The following is a 14,352-nucleotide window of genomic DNA, read 5'->3' as shown; positions in this document are numbered from 1 at the left end:
AGTCAATAAAAACACCAATATTTCTGTGTTTCCTCAATATCTTTGTCATAAATGACCATAGAAACTTCAGACCTGTTTCACATTATTCTACTACTAGCAGACCAAGTTGTCCAAGCTTTGGTTTGGTGATAAAGTTGATTATTGATTAACCTATATTGCCAATAAATCAAGAAAAACACCAATATTTCCGTATTTCCTCAATAACTTTGTCAAAAATGAACATAGAAACTTCAAACTTGTGGCACATTCTTCTACTCCTAGCTGACCAAGTTGTCCAAGCTTTGGTTTGGTGATAAAGTTGATTACTGATTAACCCATAATGTGAAACAGGTCTGAAGTTTCTATGGTCATTTTCGACAAAGATATTGAGGAAATACTGAAATATTGGTGTTTTTCTTGATTTATTGGCAATATAGGTTAATCAATAATCAACTTTATCACCAAACCAAAGCTTGGACAACTTGGTCTACTAGTATTAGAAGAATGTGCAACAAGTTTGAAGTTTCTATGTTCATTTTTGACAACGATATTGAGGAAACACTGAAATATTTGTGTTTTTATTGATTTATTGGCTATGGGTTATTCAATAATCAACTTTATCACCAAACCAAAGCTTGGACAACTTGGTCAGCTAGTAGTAGAAGAATGTGCAACAAGTTTGAAGTTTCTATGTTCATTTTTGACAACGATATTGATGAAACACTGAAATATTTGTGTTTTTATTGATTTATTGGCTATGGGTTATTCAATAATCAACTTTATCACCAAACCAAAGCTTGGACAACTTGGTCAGCTAGTAGTAGAAGAATGTGCAACAAGTTTGAAGTTTCTATGTTCATTTTTGACAACGATATTGATGAAACACTGAAATATTTGTGTTTTTATTGATTTATTGGCTATGGGTTATTCAATAATCAACTTTATCACCAAACCAAAGCTTGGACAACTTGGTCAGCTAGTAGTAGAAGAATGTGCAACAAGTTTGAAGTTTCTATGTTCATTTTTGACAACGATATTGATGAAACACTGAAATATTTGTGTTTTTATTGATTTATTGGCTTATTGGCAAAAATGTATTGGCAAACATGAACATAGAAACTTCAAACTTGTTGCACATTCTTCTAATACTAGTAGACCAAGTTGTCCAAGCTTTGGTTTGGTGACCAAGTTGATTATTGATTAATCCATAGCCAATAAGTCAATAAAAACACCAATATTTCTGTATTTCCTCAATATCTTTGTCAAAAATGAACATAGAAACTTCAAACTTGTTGCACATTCTTCTAATACTAGTAGACCAAGTTGTCCAAGCTTTGGTTTGGTGACCAAGTTGATTATTGATTAATCCATAGCCAATAAGTCAATAAAAACACCAATATTTCTGTATTTCCTCAATATCTTTGTCAAAAATGAACATAGAAACTTCAGACCTGTTTCACATTCTTCTACTAATATCAGACCAAGTTGTCCAAGCTTTGGTTTGGTGATAAAGTTGATTATTTATTAACCTATATTGCCAATAAATCAAGAAAAACACCAATATTTCAGTATTTCCTCAATATCTTTGTCAGAAATGACCATAGAAACTTCAGACCTGTTTCACATTCTTCTACTCCTAGCTGACCAAGTTGTCCAAGCTTTGGTTTGGTGATAAAGTTGATTATTGTTTAACCTATATTGCCAATAAATCAAGAAAAACACCAATATTTCAGTATTTCCTCAATATCTTTGTCAAAAATGAACATAGAAACTTCAAACTTGTTGCACATTCTTCTACTCCTAGCTGACCAAGTTGTCCAAGCTTTGGTTTGGTGATAAAGTTGATTACTGATTAACCCATAATGTGAAACAGGTCTGAAGTTTCTATGGTCATTTTCGACAAAGATATTGAGGAAATACTGAAATATTGGTGTTTTTCTTGATTTATTGGCAATATAGGTTAATCAATAATCAACTTTATCACCAAACCAAAGCTTGGACAACTTGGTCTACTAGTATTAGAAGAATGTGCAACAAGTTTGAAGTTTCTATGTTCATTTTTGACAACGATATTGAGGAAACACTGAAATATTTGTGTTTTTATTGATTTATTGGCTATGGGTTATTCAATAATCAACTTTATCACCAAACCAAAGCTTGGACAACTTGGTCAGCTAGTAGTAGAAGAATGTGCAACAAGTTTGAAGTTTCTATGTTCATTTTTGACAACGATATTGATGAAACACTGGAATATTTGTGTTTCTATTGATTTATTGGCTATGGGTTATTCAATAATCAACTTTATCACCAAACCAAAGCTTGGACAACTTGGTCAGCTAGTAGTAGAAGAATGTGCAACAAGTTTGAAGTTTCTATGTTCATTTTTGACAACGATATTGATGAAACACTGAAATATTTGTGTTTTTATTGATTTATTGGCTTATTGGCAAAAATTTATTGGCAAACATGAACATAGAAACTTCAAACTTGTTGCACATTCTTCTAATACTAGTAGACCAAGTTGTCCAAGCTTTGGTTTGGTGACCAAGTTGATTATTGATTAATCCATAGCCAATAAGTCAATAAAAACACCAATATTTCTGTATTTCCTCAATATCTTTGTCAAAAATGAACATAGAAACTTCAGACCTGTTTCACATTATTCTACTAATATCAGACCAAGTTGTCCAAGCTTTGGTTTGGTGATAAAGTTGATTATTGATTAACCTATATTGCCAATAAATCAAGAAAAACACCAATATTTCTGTGTTTCCTCAATATCTTTGTCAAAAATGAACATAGAAACTTCAAACTTGTTGCACATTCTTCTACTACTAGCTGACCAAGTTGTCCAAGCTTTGGTTTGGTGATAAAGTTGATTATTGAATAACCCATAGCCAATAAATCAATAAAAACACAAATATTTCAGTGTTTCATCAATATCGTTGTCAAAAATGAACATAGAAACTTCAAACTTGCTGTACATTCTTCTAATACTAGTAGACCAAGTTCTCCAAGCTTTGGTTTGGTGATAAAGTTGATTATTGATTAACCTATATTGCCAATAAGTCAAGAAAAACACCAATATTTCAGTATTTCCTCAATATCTTTGTCAAAAATGAACATAGAAACTTCAAACTTGTTGCACATTCTTCTACTACTAGCTGACCAAGTTGTCCAAGCTTTGGTTTGGTGATAAAGTTGATTATTGAATAACCCATAGCCAATAAATCAATAAAAACACAAATATTTCAGTGTTTCATCAATATTGTTGTCAAAAATGAACATATAAACTTCAAACTTGTTGCACATTCTTCTAATACTAGTAGACCAAGTTGTCCAAGCTTTGGTTTGGTGATAAAGTTGATTATTGATTAACCTATATTGCCAATAAATCAAGAAAAACACCAATATTTCAGTATTTCCTCAATATCTTTGTCATAAATGACCACAGAAACGTCAGACCTGTTTCACATTATTTTACTCCTAGCTGACCAAGTTGTCCAAGCTTTGGTTTGGTGATAAAGTTGATTATTGATTAACCCATAGCCAATAAATCAATAAAAACACAAATATTTCTGTGTTTCCTCAATATCTTTGTCATAAATGACCATAGAAACTTCAGACCTGTTTCACATTATTCTACTACTAGCAGACCAACTTGTCAAAGCTTTGGTTTGGTGATAAAGTTGATTTTTTTTAATTTCTCAGCCATGGGGAGGTTCTGCTTGTGCACTTCTTTTTGGTTTTCAGTGGTGCAACAGAGTCTAACACAGATAATAGTGCATCATTGAGGTTCTCTACCATTTCATTCAGAGAGCAATCATGGTTAGTCGGCTCATATAGAGCAAATTGTTCAGAAAATTTCATCATAGCTGTATCGTCTAAATATCTTCTATGGACTAAGAATTCTTTTTTGTTAGGATAATTTCCACATTAAAAAGTATATAATGATGGTCTGAGAGGGGTAGATCAGTTATTGAAATATTATTGATATTTAGTCCAGTTGTTATCACTAGATCTAGTGTGTTTCCGTGTCGGTGTGTTGGGTCTGTTATGTGTTGAGTTAGATTGAAACTGTCAAGGAGATTTAAGAGCTCAATAGTTCTTGGGTCTGCTTTTTTATTTACTTGGATATTTAAGTCTCCGTTTAAAACTACTTTGTCATATCTAGTGACACATAGTGATAATAGTTCAGAGAATTCTTGTATGAATATTGGCGAGTGCTTGAGTGGCCGATATATAATAACAAAAAGTATTGATTCGGTTTTGAGCTCTATAGCAAGATATTCATATGATGTGAATTCACCTAGCTCAGTGATTTTGAACAACAGTTTAGAGGAGAAAATAGCTGCGACTCCTCCACCTTTTTTTGATGTCCTAGAAACTTGGTGGAAGCTGTAATCGGGCGGACACGCTTCTATCAAAGTTGCTGTTGCCGTGTCGTTGTTTAGCCAGGTTTCTGTTAGACAGATGCAGTCTAAGTTGTTTTCTTTGACCAGATCATTAACTAGAAATGTTTTGTTATTTAGTGATCTAACATTTAGAAGGGCCAGTTTCATCTGTGAGGTATTAACAGATAAAACCGGGGTAGATAAATCTGTTGGAAGAATATGGATAGTTCTGTGACTTCTAACACTAGTTTCAGGTTTGTAACCATGCATTTTACCATGCCATTTTCTGTTTGTGATGATGACCGGTATGTCCAATGAAATAGCATGGTGGCTGTCCTAGCGTAGCTTTTCTTTGGGAAAGTCTCTGTCACTGAGCTGTTCCATCACAAGGGAATTCATCCGGGGGGTGCAGATCTGTGCAGGGCCCATGTCCTTGCAGGAGGCTGTTTGAATGTTCTGTTCTGTTCCATGGGAGGTTGTTTGGGATGCGTCAGTCAGCTTAGACACAACAGGGATAGGGAGAGAAGCTTGATTTGTGGTCAGGAGCACGTGATTGATATTTGCTGTTAGTAGTCGAGATCCTCTACGGTTTGGGTGGAGTCCGTCAGCTTGAAAACGGTCTGCACAGTTCCAGAACACATTGAAGTTGTCGATAAATCTCAGTTTGTGTGTCAGACAGACAGATGCCAACCATGTGTTGAAAGATAGTAGTCGACTGAAGGCTTCTTTTCCTCTGCGAAAGCATGCAATCGGTCCACTGATGAATACATCTTGATATCTGTTGAGTGTGTTCAGTAGCTGGGTGAAATGTTTTTTAAGTATCTCAGTGCCAGTTTTCTTGTGTAGGATATCAAACGAGCCAGTGTGGATGATAATCTTAGGGTTGTTTGGTTTATTGTTGAGGATTGTTTGTACCTCTGACGACAGTTCCTCCACAGATGTGTTGCTAAGACAAATATTTTCTGTCTTTGCCAGTTTAACATGTGCTGTCATGGCATCTCCAATCAAGATAGTGGCCATATGTGGTGTTGTGTTTGCCTTGTCAGTAGCTGCGGGGCCAGTTCTTATCTTATTTGGGTTAACAATGATAGGACCTTGTGCTAGGCCAAGGTTAGACACTGCGTTAGTGCTAGCAGTAGATTCTATAGTGCTAGCAGTGTTAGCTCCTCTAAGTGTTGATGGGCTGTGGGTAGTCTTAGCATACCTTGGGTCTTGATAATCCTGTGATATTGTTGTCTGATTAGGCTTGATAGGGGGTCGAACAGCGCCCCGAGTGGTCCGAGAGGGGCTTGGAGTGAAATGGGGGACTCCCGGTCGCAGCAGACGATGATGTGTTGGATTTGCATGTGTGTAGTAGCTACCGTCATGGTGTGTCGGCGATCTGAGCCCTTCATGTTTGTTAGCTGCGTGGCTAGCACTCCTGTGCCTCTTCGCCTTGGATTCCACACACAAGGGAGAGAAAGTTCCCAGTGGTTCGAAACTGTTTCTGAGTGTGACAGGAGGAGAGGTGATGCGGGAAGAGTTTCTGCCTCGCTTTTTTGCTGTTTATCCTTGGTGACAGTCCCATCTCTGATGAAGGTAGAAGCGGCGCTAGGCCTCTTTGGTTTAGCGCCGAGAGCAGGCCATGACTCATCCGGTCCAACGGCCGGTGGAGAGAAAGCTGATTCCAAGGGTGGCTCATTGGCAGGTAGCATAGCCTCCGGGCTAGGTAGCATGGAATCTATAAAGTCTTCGGTCTCTCTGATATCTAAGAGGGTTCTGACTTTTAGCTCCAGTTCGACTATCCTCTGAGTAAGTTGTTTGCAGTCATTACAAGCCATAGTTCTACAGGGAACAAGCTTACGTTTGCTTGCCTGTGGTCAGTCTTGGAGGGCAGCCCAAAATACTTCTGTTCTCCTTGGGCTTCAGTCCTCTTAGGTTGTTCCTTTTTGTAGTATTTATCTTCAAAAAGCTATCCAAATGATTGAAACTTCAGAGCATTTCTCCGTGAATAACTAGACAATACGATAGAAGCCAAGCAGGGAAGGTCAGGGGGAGGAGAGGGAAAGAAAATGCGACTGCCTTCGTTGAGAGCGTAATCCAAGTGTACCAACAGTAAGAACTGACATGCTGACTGTCCATGCTATGGGGTGGAATGAACGGAAAGAGAATGGCCTCCATATAGCCTTGTCTTCCAGATTCAAGAAGGTATGTTCACGTACTGAAGATGATTAACTATTTAAAGCAGTTACATTTAAACGTAACTTTTACTTATTATACCCAAAATGCATCACGTTGTTATAGTACCCCCTAGTAGACATTGAAGTGGTACAGGACCTCTGGTAGTTTAAAAGACTGCCTTCTGTATTGCTGTTTTCAGACAGTAGAGAAGACTGTGGATGTAGCTGAGAGCCTGAAGACAATGCAGGAGCAGTTGCATTGCTGTGATGACATGCTGAAACAATGGGTTGTTGATGTCAAGCAGTGGGCCAGTAGCAGTAAGAAAAATACTTAATATATAAACACTCTCAGTCACTTGGTTGTAATGCATATCTGTATCTTAAATGTTAAAAGTTTATTTATTTTATCTTTAATCAAGGAAGTGCAGCACCTGGTCCTGTTGATGCTCAAAGTTTGCAGATCACAATCAGAGCACTCTTTGTGAGCATTTGTCAGAAAAAGCACTACCTTTACAGACAGAATGGTATGTATAGTGTAAACATAACTAATGCAGATAAATCTTAGGCTATACTGATATCTTCATTACCATGGCAGCTCTTGTTACGTACTATTGTTTTTACTGTATTTGCAGATCGCAACAAAAGATTGCGACAGAAAATAACTCAAAAGATAGCCCAGGAAAAGAAACGGTTGCTGGAAGACATCCAGAGATACAACCAACAGCCTGATGGTGACCTTGTGGACACAGACTTAGTTGTGCAGAAACTCTCTAACAAAGCTGCAGAGAGCATGATCTGGCCTTGGCAGGAACAGAACACAGGTGTTGCATCAAGATTTAACTTTAAGTATGCATATAAAATGGCAATTAATAGTAATTTGTTTATTAATGTCAAATGTTTTTATTCCTTTACAGACGGTGTGGACATCCTCACAAAGAAGAAGCTCTTTGACCACGTAATGCTTGCCTCACGACTAAAAGAGGAAAAGCAGATCCTTGTGAAGGAGATGCTGCAGCACTGCCAGTACCTCAAGGACTCAGTGGCAAAGGTCCAGACGCTGATGGGCACTGTTTTAGTGAGCACACAGACAGGAAGTGAGTGTAAATCAAATTATCTGGCTACATGCACTTTCAAATTTATAGGTCAAACTATTTAAGTGGAAACCAATCCTGCTAGTATAGTCTTTAGTAAATTAATTTCAACATCAATTAACAACATTTCCAGGCTTGCCAAATGGATTAACCGAGGAGGGGTCCAAGGGCCTCATCAGTGCACTAAAGAGAAGACTGCAAGACCTGAGACTCCAACAGCAGACCATAGCAGGCACCTACAGATGCACTCTCAAACCAAGTAACAGACTGGTGGAAGAGGAGGACAGGGAAATGGAGGAAGACATGGACTGGCAACGTGGCAACAGCTCGGATGATGATGATAGTGATGAGGAGGAGGATGCAGAGAATTGAACTCAAGTCACTTGGATTTGAATCACTCAGTCAATCACTCAAAGGCGGAGCAGGATATCCAGGGCTTGGTTTACACCTATTGCAATTTCTAGCCACTGGGGGACCATAGGTAGGATAGGGGAACTCATATTAACGTTAAATAACCTCCTAAAGTGAGGTTTTCATGTCATGGGACCTTTAACACTAGTATAAGTAAAGGTTTGGAGAAGCACATTTCGTCATATTGTCTTAAATAGAATTCAAATCCTAATAGTAATCAAATCAAATGCTTGGACAGTAATATGAATCTGGTATCTGTGGCCGTTACAGGACTATAATTAACACAAAGAATAACGAATCCTTATTGGATACTGCAGTTCTTTAGTAGAGTAGAAGTTAATCTCTCTGATTAAAGTTGGTGATAGTTTATCCACAGAGGCAGTGTATGTTTAATAATAGATGTTCAACTTTTACAACAAGAACTATAGGCTTTTCACAAGTTGCTTGTGTTGAAAAATTGCTGTTGGCTACATTTCATATGGAGGAAGGAATTTGAGATATAGCCAAAAGATAGAGTACAGTCTCTTAGAATTCGATGGGCCTAAATGTTAACCTGACACGGATAGTTTGTTGCACAGAACCATCTGGGGAAGTCATCCTTGGAAACTGTTAGAAAAAGGGCAGGCACTTTTACCCCAAAATTTGCAAGTGATTGTATCTGTCTATTAGGGCCGGGCGGTATGACGGTATATACCGTGCGACGGAAGAAATGTGTCTATCGGGAGAGATTTGGCTATACCGTTTCAACCGCGGTATACTTTTTGACTACTTTTTTATTTTTTTAGGTTGGGCAAAAAGGGCTCGCATCCAAAGTCTTTACAAATTTGTGATATTTTTGTATTTCACATGAGGTCATGCCGGGAAATATCAAACTGAGGCTTTAACGTATCGACCGAGCTTTAACGAGGTTGATACGCCGACACCGAAGTTAGATATGGATAGTAAAACTCAGACTGATTGCTTTCCCTTGAAATTTTCGTCGGAGGGCATTACGGATCCTTATTGAGCTGTGAGTACGTCACCATGCGGATGGCATGACTGCGCATTAGCCAATCGGAACGCTCGTACTGTGGTTGCCTTTAAATAATAGCCAGTAACGTCTTGTAGTACATGCAATACCGTTTTTTCCACCACACGAGTGGTACCATTTCTTAATTGAATTTACAGAACAATTACTATACCGTGATATATACCGTAACCGTGATATAAAATTACTCATACCGTGATAGAAGATTTTGGCCATATCGCCCACCCCTACTGTCTATCACTCTCTATCTAAGGCCTGTAGCTGCCAGGAGTTCCTCTGTAGGATGATAATTCGTTTGGCAGCAAGTGCATAACTTCAGACGGCCTAAGGTCAGATGGCTGAGCGGTTAGGGAATCGGGCTATTAATCAGAAGGTTGTCGGTTGACTCCCGGCTGTGCAAATTATGTTGTGTCCTTGGGCAAGACACCTCACCCTACTTGCCTCGGGGGGAATGTCCCTGTACTTGCTGTAAGTCGCTCTGGATAAGAGCGTCTGCTAAATGACTAAATGTAATGTAAATGTAACTTGAAGCCTGGCAAGATGGATTCATGCACAAGCTAACTCAAATTAAGCCCCCACTAAAAATAATTCAAATAAAACACAATTGCATGCATCTGAGCTTACCTGCTTTGAACGTCCCTCTTTTTAAACAGGAAATTGCAGCCTGAAAATATATAAACAGAGGAATAACAAATAAGATGATTTGCCTGATTTTTTTGGGGTCATTACAACAAAAGATTGTTCATGATGCATAAGCCTATGACCCTTACATAAGACAACCTTTACGTTAAATTATTTTTCTTTTTCCCGGGTACTGAATTTTGGGAAGACCTTTTTGAGGAGAAGAGATGAGGGAAGGAGTAGAAAGTGGGTAACATAGAGAGAGGGTTGGTGAAGGAGGTAAAGAGAGCGAGGGACTGGGGAAAGGAGGTGCGGAGAAAGAATGGGAGGGAAGAGCAGGAGAAGAGAAAGAGTGGGAGGGAAGAGGAGGTGAAGAGAGAGAGAGATCATAGGATGTGAAGAGAGAGAGGGAGTAGGAAGAGTAGATGAAGAGAGAGAGTTTGAGAGAAGAGGAGGTGAAGAGAGAGAGGGAGTCATAGGAGGTGAGGAGAGAGAGTTGGGGGGAAGAGGAGGTGAAGAGAGAGAGTTCGAGGGAAGAGGAGGTGAAGAGAGAGAGGGAATAGGAAGAGTAGATGAAGAGAGAGAGGGAGTAGGAAGAGTAGATGAAGAGAGAGAGGGAATAGGAAGAGTAGATGAAGAGAGAGAGGGAGTAGGAAGAGTAGATGAAGAGAGAGAGGGAGTAGGAAGAGTAGATGAAGAGAGAGAGGGAGTCATAGGAGGTGTGTGGGGGACCGGCACAAGGTTAAGGGTGAAGGTTTGATCCTGAGTGGAGGCAGGGGATGTTGCTTCTGGTGTTTCTTCTGGTGTTTCTTCACCAGCTGTGGCAAGAAGGCTATTGTGGTCTGAGAGATAAAGACAAATAAGTATATGTAGACGTAACATTATTTGAATCTAAGTATAACAGCCCCACAAATTAGGTTAATTTAAACAGAAATAGGGTCTAATCTGGGAATATTTACTCATCAACAATATTCTATTAGTATATTATATGTTACAAAAAGTATTTAGAAACTAAATGTAAATGCAAAGTTATAAAAAAGCATGTCCCAATGCAAAATATGTGTTCTTACATTTAAGATAGTATTCATAAAGGGTGGTCATTTTTTTAATGATCTCCCTCACAGGCCCCTCTGGTATGAAGCCTATGCCTGCAATGACCTCTGCTGTAAACCCCCCCCCCCCCTCTCTTCTCTTTCCCCATGAAGAGCAGGGGCTTTAAGTCCAGTTCATGCAGCTTATTGACCTAAAAAAGAGACATTAACAAGTTATCAGGCTTTGTCCTCTGTATCAGCTCTCTTGCCATCTGATCAACTACTTTTGAAATGGTATCATACTTCTTCCTTATATTCTTCGTATCTACTATACTTCTTTTCAAATTAACAAAGCTAGGGGTCCTGACAGGAAGACTATAAGATGTGATGCTATTGATGCTATTTATTGATTAAATGATATGGCCTGATGCCAATGAAAACTGGCATTTATATCAAGTTCTGACCAGTATAGTATGGATCTGAATGGAACAGTAACCTAAGACCTCTACATTCTCACTCACAGATATGCGGGCTGAATGTATCACTCTGCCTGCGTTGCGGTGCTTCTTTACATTCTCCCCCCAGTCCCCAACATGCAAACTCTCCTCCTTGGACTTAATCCTCTCTTTTGTTGAGAGGCTTGCAAAACATGAAAGTCATGTTTTGCGGTTGGCAGTATTCATGACCTGGCAGTGCTTTTGGGTTTGGTCATTTTCTGCAAACATAAACACATTGACATGTTATAAGCATTACAAGTAGGAATATGAGTAACACACATTAAATCATTTAGGCATTTTTTAGCAGACGCTCTTATCCAGAGCGGATAAATAATTCTTAATCTTACATTTCATTCCTATGGCTTATGGGTATTGTAGTAAAGCATAAACTTCGGCACAATGGAAAGAAGTAATATATATATTTGTCTCACAAACACCGAGAGGCAGGTAGCAAGCAGAGCGGGTAGGCAGGCAGATGGAGAGTTGGGGTGAGTGGGATGTTTCTTTGGGACACAAGAAAGTGCAATATTAGAACACTTTGAATACAAATAGTAGATAATAGACTCGGAAGTACAAGGAGGCCGGGAACGTAGCTACCAGGTTGTAAAAACAACGATCTGGCGGTGAGTGGAGGGCAAAACAAGCGGAGCTGGTTCATGAAGGAGGACGTGAGACATAGCGCGCCACTAGCAACGCGTCATTTTATGCGCAGGGCACTCCCTCCTAATAGGGCGGGGTATATAAGGGATTCCCGGCATATGCATCGCTAGTGCGACATAGACTTCAGTCTTCCTGCTGCCTCCGCCTCCCCGGCCTCCACCCTTGGTTCTGTTTTCTGTTTCCTGTTTCAGGGGGAATGCGTCGCCGCTCTCTGCTCGGAGGTCGAGACGGTGTCTCGTCGGATGCGGCAGGGAGCCGATGCGAGCAGAACCACAATGCCAAATCAAATCAAATGTACAATCGTGTTTGTATAGTGGGAAATAAAGTATTCGTAAAGTCATACTGAGTCCTCCTGCCTGAACCAGGGTATGTCACCGCAAGTTATTGGGAAACTGGACCGCAGGTGTGGATCTTGTGCAGGTAGGATGGACTGGAGCCTGGAGATGCACACAAACACAGACAAACAGAAAGACAGAAACAGAAAGACAGGCAGAGCCAGTGGAGGGCGTAATACAGGTGACAGAGATAGGTGGACACAGGTATACACAGGTACGTCCTGATAAATTATGAAATAGGCTACTGTAAGGCAAGGATATGGTGAGGTAATAAGGATATTCCAGAAAATGTGTGACTTGAGCTGCAAGTAAGAAAAGATAAAAAATACAATACAATAAATGTCATACCTAGCAAGCTATGAGATGTAAAAAGGACCACGCCAGCAAAGATAAACATTGGTCTGAGTCCAATGAATGTGCACCGGTTCATGACCTTGCATGACATAACGTTAGACTAGCTAGCTAGCACAGTGTATTAGCCTATTTTTGCAGTTTACAAAGTCAATTAATTTATATTGGTGATGCAAAGCACCGGGCAATGTACGTCAAACATAATAACATTAAACCAACCTAAAAAACAATTTTAAAAAACTGTATAGGATAGTATCTTAAATATACGTTTACCTCATCGATAATAGCTTACCTTTTCAGAACGAGAGAGCGGAGGTTTGGTTGACAAGAAGTAGTTCCAGCCAGATCTTGAGCGTCAACCTTTTCAGCGACTTGTGTGTAATAATAAAATTACAATAATGTTGGATAATTTATAGGTTTTGCTGTCAGTGCATTTGACATGCTTGCTTCCATGCGCTTAAAATGATGATTAAAATAAAATGATATTCCTCCCCCGCCGGATTTTTATTTCTTTCTTTTTTTGTATGCATATAGCCTACGTTTTTAGATCGGTTTATTTTGTATCAGTACATTTTATAAATAACTTTTATGTCCTTAAATAAGGTTTATGTCATTTATAACGTTTATGTCTTGGATATAACAAACAAAATCATATTGAAAGCACATCGGCCGGATTTTTACGAAATCACCCGACTTATTTTGGTGACGTTTCGTAAAAATCCGAAAGCCACTCATCAAAATCTATGGGAGACCTAATGCGTCAAAATACGACGCCATATTTCACAATTTTCTACCGGAAAAGCCGAACATATTAACGTGGAAGTCAATGTGCGTCCCTAGGCGTCAAAAAACAACGAAAAAGGCGTCCCCCGGCGTCGGTATAGTGACGCCAAAGGGCTCTGCCCAAGCGTCAATATTTGACGAGATGGGATGAGACTGGGTTGCATATAAAGGACATCTCTGGTTTCGGCAGAGTCTTGGGTCTCGGAAAATATCCTTATTTTTTGGATTGGACGTATAGTTTTGCGTCTAGGTTAACTTGTTTGAGGTGTGGATTCTAGCTACATTTCTGTTATTCTCTGCCCTCAGCGCGTTAGCAATCATAGCTGCACCATCACCGTGGCAACGACAGACACGCACCACTCAGTCTCTCACACAGGTGATTTGTATTAGCTGATTAGTGGAGTCACAAGACAGAGCTATTCAGTCAACTCGTCTCATTAAAAGACTAAGAGCACTATAATTTCAGCTACTAAAACGAATATACTACTTCTACTACTTCTACAGTTTAACAGTTCAGCTTTCAGCTTCTCCCGCATTGTAGGCTATTTAAGCTCTTAGCTTTGTTAGATGATGCAGTTCAGCTTCCACACTGCCTCTTGAAATTCTACTATTTCTTCGATTGCTTCACAACGTTCAAACTTATTCTCCCGCATTGTATTTAAGCACTTAGCTTTGTTAGATGATGCAGTTTAGCTTCCACACTGCCTCTTTTGTGTGACACACATTTTTGAAATTCATTTCAGCTTTCAGCTTGCGGGTATTTTCTCATTTCTGTAGCCTATTTTCAGCAATTTAAAAACAAATAATTCATCTTTCAGCATTCCAACGCATTTTCTGGAGGAAATGCACTTTCTAGTTATTGGGTGTGCTTTGCCTTCGGCAAGGGCACAACCTTTGTTCTCTCACATATATATTATTATTATTCTTTTTGCCCCCCTAAAACTCAGTCAATATTTGGCCTACATAGACAACCTAGGTGACAAAAGTTTCGTCTTGGTAGCGATTGAGTTGCT

General features: G+C 39.2%; 1 protein-coding gene and 1 long non-coding RNA gene across 3 annotated transcripts; one reads left to right on the top strand and one right to left on the bottom strand.

Annotated features, from left to right (window-relative positions):
- Positions 1-6,471: 6,471 nt before the first annotated feature.
- LOC134017348 (uncharacterized) lies at positions 6,472-9,633 on the top strand. Its single transcript, XM_062456866.1, has 6 exons — positions 6,472-6,560; positions 6,733-6,850; positions 6,952-7,056; positions 7,165-7,353; positions 7,447-7,626; positions 7,757-9,633. Exons 1-6 carry the CDS (start codon positions 6,480-6,482, stop codon positions 7,993-7,995), a joined length of 912 nt encoding a protein of 303 aa, XP_062312850.1. The 5' UTR covers positions 6,472-6,479; the 3' UTR covers positions 7,996-9,633.
- A 49-nt stretch (positions 9,634-9,682) lies between these two features.
- Positions 9,683-11,392, bottom strand: LOC134017354 (uncharacterized). 2 transcript variants are annotated; one of them, XR_009929747.1, is made up of 4 exons: positions 11,235-11,392; positions 10,753-10,925; positions 9,832-10,524; positions 9,683-9,725 (listed from the first exon to the last, which is right to left on the bottom strand). It is a non-coding gene; the product is annotated as an uncharacterized LOC134017354 (long non-coding RNA). The 2 variants fall into 2 exon arrangements; XR_009929748.1 differs by having other exon boundaries at positions 10,841-10,925.
- Between the last annotated feature and the right edge of the window lie 2,960 nt (positions 11,393-14,352).

The sequence above is a fragment of the Osmerus eperlanus genome, chromosome 1 (genome assembly GCF_963692335.1).
Source record: "Osmerus eperlanus chromosome 1, fOsmEpe2.1, whole genome shotgun sequence".
Lineage (NCBI taxonomy): Eukaryota > Metazoa > Chordata > Actinopteri > Osmeriformes > Osmeridae > Osmerus > Osmerus eperlanus.
Note: the sequence above shows the minus strand (reverse complement) of the source record. Positions and strands in the feature narration are given on the sequence as shown.

Bases quoted from the DNA above. Each gene is read 5' to 3' on its own strand.
- LOC134017348 (XM_062456866.1), top strand. From the start codon at position 6,480: ATGCTGACTGTCCATGCTATGGGGTGGAATGAACGGAAAGAGAATGGC. The intron at 6,561-6,732 runs GTATGTTCACGT...TGCTGTTTTCAG, and splicing joins TGTCTTCCAGATTCAAGAAG to ACAGTAGAGAAGACTGTGGA. The intron at 7,057-7,164 runs GTATGTATAGTG...CTGTATTTGCAG, and splicing joins CTACCTTTACAGACAGAATG to ATCGCAACAAAAGATTGCGA.